Source organism: Hevea brasiliensis, unplaced genomic scaffold (genome assembly GCF_030052815.1).
Source record: "Hevea brasiliensis isolate MT/VB/25A 57/8 unplaced genomic scaffold, ASM3005281v1 Scaf115, whole genome shotgun sequence".
Lineage (NCBI taxonomy): Eukaryota > Viridiplantae > Streptophyta > Magnoliopsida > Malpighiales > Euphorbiaceae > Hevea > Hevea brasiliensis.
This window is the reverse complement of record NW_026614603.1, coordinates 130040-138550: the sequence shown is the minus strand read 5'-3', so window position 1 is coordinate 138550 and position 8511 is coordinate 130040. Positions and strand designations below refer to the sequence as shown.

The following is an 8511-nucleotide window of genomic DNA, read 5'->3' as shown; positions in this document are numbered from 1 at the left end:
TTTCCTACATTTCTAGTGTTTAGTTTCTTGTTTCCTAGCTTAGATTAAAGCTTTATTTCCATACAAACTAAGGTTATCTTGTAAACATTATGGATAGTGAGTAGTTTTAATTTGATTCTGGAGTAAGGGTTGTAATATTTGAGATATTTTATAGATTTTGATTAGGTAATCCATATTTTGTGGTCTTAATGAGTTTTATTCATTTCTTGTGTGCTTAATGACATGCTTAGTGTAGGATCCCATTAAGTGATGTTCTTAATCCATGGTTGAGGCACCGAAAGGAGAAGGCCTTGTGATAGATAATCAAGAAATTGGACTTAATTAACTTAGATATAGAAATAGACTAAGGATTAAGAGGATTCACAGATTAATTAAAGAACTTAATGGGTCTTAATTAATTCTAACTCCACGAAAGTAGGATTAGATTGATTAAGGCACTCTTTGTCTCACTTGAAAGGGTATTCAAAGGATTTAAGAATTAATCTCCTTAAAACTCGTAAGTTCCACAAGATTGGATAACCAATTTAAAAATCCCGAAATAGCTTGAATATGAAATCCCGAACTCCGGAATCGCCTTTTTATAATTGTTAATTTCTAATCAAATTTAATTGCTTGCCATTTTAAATTTTGCCATATTTCACTTGCTTATTTCAAATTGATGCAATTTTAGTTTAATTGATACATTGTTGGATAGATTATTAATTTTGCACATATAGATTTCATACTCCAATACCCATCAATTTATTACTTTAATTTCAAAATTAGTTCAATTTAGTCAACTTTTATATCAAAAATTCAATCATTAACACAACTTCTCGTGGGAACGATATCTTTTCTATATTACTTGTACGACCCGTACACTTGCGGTTGGGCCACATCAGCCGACTTGTCCAGTTAAGTAAATAATTATTATGATATAAAATATGAATAAATATTACTAAAAATTAAATTAGAAATGAGTAGAAAAGAAAAGGAAAGAAAAATGAAAGAAATTAGGAATTATGACATCATATGATGTCATTAAACACTCTCCACCAAATCACAAATTGACAAGCCTTTTAAAAGGGATAAAAACTAAATAAAAAAGAGACAAAATGAAAAACCATTCTGCATTCTTATCTTCAAACAGCCGCACCATAGAGAGAGAGAGAGAGAGAGAGAGAGAGAAAAGGGGTTCCACCATTGATGAAGCTTGTAAGCTTTATTTTCTCCCTTATCTCACCCCAAAACTCTTAGTTGTCTTCACTAAAATTTCATCTTACACCTTGAGAAAGCTTTAAGTAGCAGAAAATTAAAGAGCGATCGAAGTTTTAACAAGTCAAGGGTTAGCCAATTCAAGGTTAGTGCTAAATCTCTTACTTCTCTCTTTATATTTTAGATTTAAACCTTGAGTTAAGTTAGAAAATGGAGAAAATTTGAAGAAAATATGCATATTATGAACATTCTAATTTTTGGCAGCCATGGGAGAAGGTTGAGAATTGTTGATTTGATTGAATTAAATTGCTTGGGAATGATGTTTGATAATTATATTAGAGTTAGATGTTGATTTGTGTATGTTAGATAAAGTGTTGGATTGTTAGGGTTAGTGTTTTGAGATTTAATTGAGGGTTTAATGCTTAGATGTTTAAATTAAATTCTAATAGTCAATTAGTGACCATTTGATGAATTTTGACCTTAAATTGGAGACCATTTTGGTGTTCGAATTGAAATGGTATGCTGCCTTGAGTGGCCCTGCAGATTTGGATGTGAGTCCAGTATGTTTGGGCAGCTATAACTAGAGTTGTATAGATGTAATTGGTGCAAGGCTAATTGGATATGAAACTAGACATATAATGGCACAACTTTTGGTGAAGAAACCCTGCCTAAAAAACCAAACCAAGTTGACCTAAAAATTACCCTAATCTGGGTGATGAACATGCTGTCCCTGGAAAATGACCAAATGAACAGTGTTTATTCAAATTGTCATAACTCAGTGTAGAAAAGTTCAATTGATCTGAATTTTACCAGCAGAAAGATGAGACATAGCCCTACAACTTTCATGAAGAACACAAATCCAAATTCTGACTATGACTTAGTCAAATTGCCAACCAAACTTAGGTCATCAAATCTGGCAGAACCAAATTGCCCAGAAATTCTGGGTACAGGTCAATCCTGCCAATTATGGTAAAATGACCATAATTTGAGCTACAAAACTCCAAATAGAGTGATTCAAAAAAAGAAATGTAACTAGACACAATAAGGAACAACTTTCATAAAGACAATTTTATCAAATTCCTACTGTACAAATGACCAATATAACAGTAAATTAGTGCTTGAAATCTGAAAATTTTAAAGTAACCAATACTAAGCTTTGAAATGGTATTGGCAACCAATACCAACAACTTTAGAATGCAAAATGTGGTATCTTGATGAACTCAGGTTCAATAAATTTATTATGTATTAAAAAATAAATAATTTGAGTAAATAGTACTGTGAATAGTAATACAAAAACACAAAGTATAAGAACTAAATTAGTAGAGAAAATTAAGGTATGAAATTTAGAATCCATGAAATGTTCATGGATTGCTTGGAATAGAAATAGTAATTTACCTAAATGACTTAATGAACATTTAAGTTATGTGAATATATAATTAAGATTTGTATTCCCATTACTAATAGGTTTAAACAAACATGAGTGATACCACTTGAATATGAAATGAAATTAACCTAGATGGATTGTTGAGACTTATACTCCCAACACCAATGGAGTTCATAATATATTAGCAATACAACTTGAAGTATGAAATGTACTTTACATGAATAGATTGTTGAATGAATAAATGTGATAAAAGTGTCATTTGGGATCTATGTTCCCATCAAAAGAGAAAGGAAAGATGTTTTGAATGTGAATGGTACATGAGATTAAATGAATGTGAATTGTAATTAGTATGAATATTACGATGAATGCATAAATTACCTAGAAATGTGAATTTGAAAATTATGTTTCCATTATAAACAAAATTAGAATGCTATAAAAATATAAACGAAAAATATAATGAAATGATGAAACATATAAACTCTTAATGGTACTATGTGCCCATGTATTGCCTAGACACGTGTGTCAGATTGGATAGATTGGTATGCTAATAGGGTATTATTTTAGTAGTACTGCGAAAGGTTTTATGCCTGTACTCATAGCTTTATGCCCGCACTAATAGCTTTATGCCCGCATTCATGGCTTTATGCCAATATTCATGGCTTTTATGCCCGATTATGTGTTATCATGGCTTTTTAGCCATACTGACTGCATACGTGGTTGATGTTCTGCGTCCCATGGTATGACGACCTAAGGCACCGTGGTGTCCAGTGCCAACGACCCGTTATCCAGTTTAGTCAGCCTGTTATAGGTTACCTGGGTAGAGAAAAAAAAATTATTGAAATAAGTTAAAAAATATTAGAAACTAAATAAATCAGTGAGAAAAATCCCAAAGGTATTAAACTAGTATTCAGAATTTAATTATTACGAAATGATCCACAACACATAAAAAATATTAAGAGAGTAAATGAAATACTAGCAAAATAAGCATAACGTAAGTAATTATTAGAAATGCATCCTCCATAATAAAATAAACATAAACTAAATATTTAGATTTATTTGTACATTATATAAATGATTATTGTAAACTTATGACAAAAGAGATTCTAGAGAGCAACATAAATGACGAAAAATGTACTGTATGGCAAATTTCATATGAACCCAGTAAAATTCTTGAATATAGAAAATATGCTCCAATTATTTTTATTTGTATACATTATTTCTTGTCATATTATTGCACCACTAAGCAGCAATGCTTAGCGCGATGGATTTGTTTTCTACACAGGTACTGAAAATAAAAACCCAGTGGACATTAGACTAGAGATTTTAGAGTCCAGATCTGCGGAAGTGTCAGAAGTGTACAAGGTTGTCACCTCCTCAGTAATGAATGTAGATAGGGTCCTTATAGATCATATTATGTATTTTGTACATTATAATTAGTTATTATTTGTAATGTAAATTATGAATTGTATGTTAAAATATAGATTATAGAACTGTAATTAATTTGTAGATTATGTAAATTACGAAATTATGTAATTATTTTGTAAATTATGTAAATTAAGGAAATTTGAAAATTTTGCTTATGTAATTTGAGAATGTTTTCATATGAATTGAGTATGAATAGATTTGTACAAATGAGTCTGTGAATTACAAGAATTGAATGTGAGATGAATATGATAAGTATAAATGATATTTTTATTGTAAAATATTATTGAAAATTTCAAGCAGGTGAATAGTGAAATACGTCAACTGATAATAAAATATGAGAAATTCTATTGGTTTCTCCATAGAAAAATAATTGATATTAAATTAAACGAATTCAAAATTACTAAAATAATAAAGTAAGATAAGATAGGGTGATCCGGCACCGAATGTAGCACACTTTGCTCGGCTATACAGTAGTTAGGTGAGGGGTGTTACAGGATGAGTGGCCATACTAGACTAGATAAAGTCCGTAATAAGAGTATTAGAGAAAAGGTAGGAGTTGTGCCAATTGAGGATAAGTTGAGAGAAGGGAGATTGAGGTGGTTTGATCATGTGAAGCGTAGACATATGGAGGGTCCAGTTAGACAAGTAGAGCACATTAAGTTAGAGGATAGAAAGAAAAAAAGGGGTAGACCTAAATTAACTTGGAGGAAAGTAGTACATGACCTAGAAGCAATACACATTTCTGAAGATTTAACCCAAAATCGTTTAGAGTGGAGAAAGCGAATCCATATAGCCGACCCCAAATTTTTGGGATAAAGACTTAATTGAGTTGAGTTAAGTTGAGTTGAGTTGTAGATGTACAAAATTTATAACTCCAAGAACAAGCTCCATTCCTTCAGAAACAAAACAAAATCTCAACCCCAATCAGGGCCAAACTAGGGGTGAGCATTCGGTTCGAACCGAACCGCAATGAATAGAACTAAATTATGAAAACTGAATTACATATTTTAAAAACCGAACCGAAATTGATGAAAAATTGAATCGAATTGAACCGCTCTATTTCAGTTTGGTTCGATTCAAACTGATCGATTTTGATTTTTGATTGATTTTTAAATTTAGACTTGATTTTCAAGTTATTTGGTCTAATTTTGATTTTGGTTTGAACTTAATAACCATTAATTAATGAAATTAAACAATATATATATATATATATATATATATATATATATATATATATATATATATAATTAAATATAATTCGTAAATTCCTCATAAAAATAAATCAATTCAAAAATCGATTCGGTTCAATTTGATTTGATTTGATTTGAATATATAAAATTATTATTCAGTTCGGTTTGATTTAATCGATTTTTTTCTCTTTAAAATCGAACCGAATCGAAATAACCGAAAATTTTATATTATAAAACCGAATCGAACCGATTAAAATTTAAAACCTAACTGATTGAACTGAATTGATTCGGTTCTGTTCGATTTTTCGGTTTGAACCGAAATCTACTCACCCCTAGGGCTAACGACAAATACAGAGATAACATCAATACCGCTGAGCCCCTTGCCTTTAATAGATAAAGAGGGTCAGCATCGAGAATTTAGGGTTTCTTATTGTATAGCGTTTCCTTAATATTACCTGATCTAAACATTTTCTTTGTTTACTTAAAAAAATTTTAAAAAAATAGCAAACCTTATCAAACTGAAAAGTGCAGCTATTATCAGACAGCTGCTGATGCATCTGAACATGCAATTAGTTAATTTCTTCCATGACACTTTCCCAGAAGGCGGCTTCATGTTGAGGAAAAAAGCAGAGGAAGGGGAGGTCGCCAAATGGAAACACCATATATAAATGCCAAGACTAACAGCTAACTATTAATTCAATCCTCAGGGGCGTGCACGTTCATATTACAATTCACAGAACACAGCTGGTCCAGCTCTCTCCCCCTTGCGTAATTAGTCTTGCGCACGACATTTGCCCTTCTCCTACTCCAACCGCGTCCCAGCTGGGCTCAACCCATCTCCAAACCTTCATTCCTCGTATCCTGTTACCATTAACATTCCCAACAAACATTCAATATAAAGCTGTAATATAATATCAAATATAAAAACATATATATATTTATGAACTCTTCAACCTATTGTAGGCTTTCCCACTTATTTGTGGACATCATCCTCATGGACAGCATAACTTGGGACCTCCATTAGCCTAGGCATTATATTTCTTCCCAACTACCATAGACCTTTTGTTCTTAATAATATATTTTCTGATATGAATGTCAAATACCTTGAAATAGTCTACATATTTTGAACCTAATTTTTTAAAAAAAGAACTATCAAACCAGAGTTTATCTTGGCAAAGCTTATTTGCTGACTGCAAACTATTTGAACAATCACTGGGATTGGACTCCAAGGTTTTGGTAGAAACGTAGCAGAGAAGAAAATTTCACAAATGGCGAGTTCACGAACTTTGTTGCTAGCTTTATTCGTTTTCCTAACAGCATTTGATCTGAGTCCAGTTGATGCCAACTTCATCAAGAGCATGTATTTCTACTGGGGAGCTCAGCATTCTGCAGTTCTGGGCAATGGTGACGAGCTTCAACTTGTTTTGGATCAAACATCAGGTAATAATCTGATCAACATCATCATTCTATCAGATTGTATGTTAAATGAGTACTTCAGGTTCTTTGTTATTTTGCACAAGGTAATCAATCATAAGACCAGTTATCAGCTTTACATTACGCAATTACTTTGGATTTCAGGGTCAGGTATCATATCAAAGCGGTCATTCCTGTTTGGAAGCATTCAGATGTTAATCAAGTTGGTACCTGGAAACTCAGCTGGAACTGTCACTGCCTACTATGTAAGTGCAGTGATTAGACAGACGTACGGGGCCTTGAAAAAACACATGCGCCATCCCTCATTTTTCCATTTCTAAATTTGTTTCTTCCATCATAATTTGATCATTCAAAGACGATAACAGGCACTTAAGCAGGAAAATTTTTAATTGTGCTATTAGCAAATATAAACTGCAAAAATAGTATCCCATTGATACCACAATCCTAGATTCATGTCTAGATGAAGTTGCTGAGAAAAGACAAGCAAAACACCCTAGTGCCCATACATGCATCACACTATAAGTACTTTAATTCCTTTTGAATTTGTGAAGGTATCCTCCAATGGGGACAGACATGACGAGATAGACTTCGAATTCTTGGGGAATGTCTCAGGCCAACCATACATCATCCACACAAACATCTATGCCCAAGGAAATGGCAGCAGGGAGCAGCAGTTCTACCCCTGGTTTGACCCAACTGCCGATTTCCACAACTACACTATTCATTGGAACCCTTCTGAAATTGTGTAAGCAGCAGACTATGAAGCTAACTTGCATTGTGTTATAACTTCATCCTTAACCCATTGTTAAGACCTAAGACAGTATGGTGAAAGATAGATTCAAAATCTATAGAACAAAATAAAACTAACCTAGTCCACTAATATTCTTGTTGCTATTATCTCATTGTGTAAATCCTTAAACAATATTGTTTTGTTGCAATGATAAGCCCAGATTATTTCACTACACCCTCCAATCAAGCTATCCAGTTTATAGTTAATCTAGAAGCCAAAAGATACCTAACATTAAGATTCATCACTGCAATTTCAGGTGGTTTGTTGACGGTGTGCCAATTCGTGTGTTCCGTAATTACGAGAGTGAGGGCATTGCTTATCCAAACAAACAAGGCATGAGGGCATACTCAAGCCTATGGAATGCTGATAATTGGGCAACTAGAGGCGGGCTGGTTAAGATTGACTGGAATAGTGCACCATTCATAGCAAGATACCGCACTTTTAGGGCAAGGGCTTGCAAGTGGAATGGACCGGCTAGCATCAGTCAATGCGCTTCCAACACACCTGCTAACTGGTGGACGTCACCGACATACAGTCAGTTAAGTTATGCAAAGCAGGGTCAGATGAAGTGGGTAAGAGATAACTACATGATCTATGACTACTGCAAGGATTTTAAAAGGTTCAATGGACAAATACCACCAGAATGTTTTAAACCACAGTTCTAAGATGAAGGGACCTGATGTGATCTCTAGAAGAAGACGAATAACACAGCAGCTCCAGTTTTTCTCCCACTACCTGCATACAACTGAGAGATTTTTTTTTTTTCATGGTTCTTCGTGTTCTAATCATTTTGATTTCATTCTTTCCTTGGTGTTTCAGTTATGCAAATTTGTTGCTTTCATTCAGTTGCTTCAATTAATAGAACAGAGTGATTGAATACGAACTATGCAATGCATGGAATAATACAAACTTCTGCCCTTAAATTTGATTAGAGTGTCAAAATCTTCAAACAGGGCAACTAATACTTAGAACTATTGAACATAGATTGTCCAGATGAGGTAACCATAATATTCTAAGCAAATCAGGACACTTAAGTCAACATTAAAATCAAAGCAAAGTTATCAACTTTATTACCTGAAACTGACCCACAAATC

At 33.1% G+C, this 8511-nt stretch overlaps 1 protein-coding gene across 1 annotated transcript; it reads left to right on the top strand.

Annotated features, from left to right (window-relative positions):
* Positions 1-5969: 5969 nt before the first annotated feature.
* LOC131176454 (probable xyloglucan endotransglucosylase/hydrolase protein 26) lies at positions 5970-8300 on the top strand. Its single transcript, XM_058141512.1, has 4 exons — positions 5970-6633; positions 6772-6872; positions 7179-7372; positions 7674-8300. Exons 1-4 carry the CDS (start codon positions 6462-6464, stop codon positions 8080-8082), a joined length of 876 nt encoding a protein of 291 aa, XP_057997495.1. The 5' UTR covers positions 5970-6461; the 3' UTR covers positions 8083-8300.
* The last annotated feature ends 211 nt before the right edge of the window (positions 8301-8511 follow it).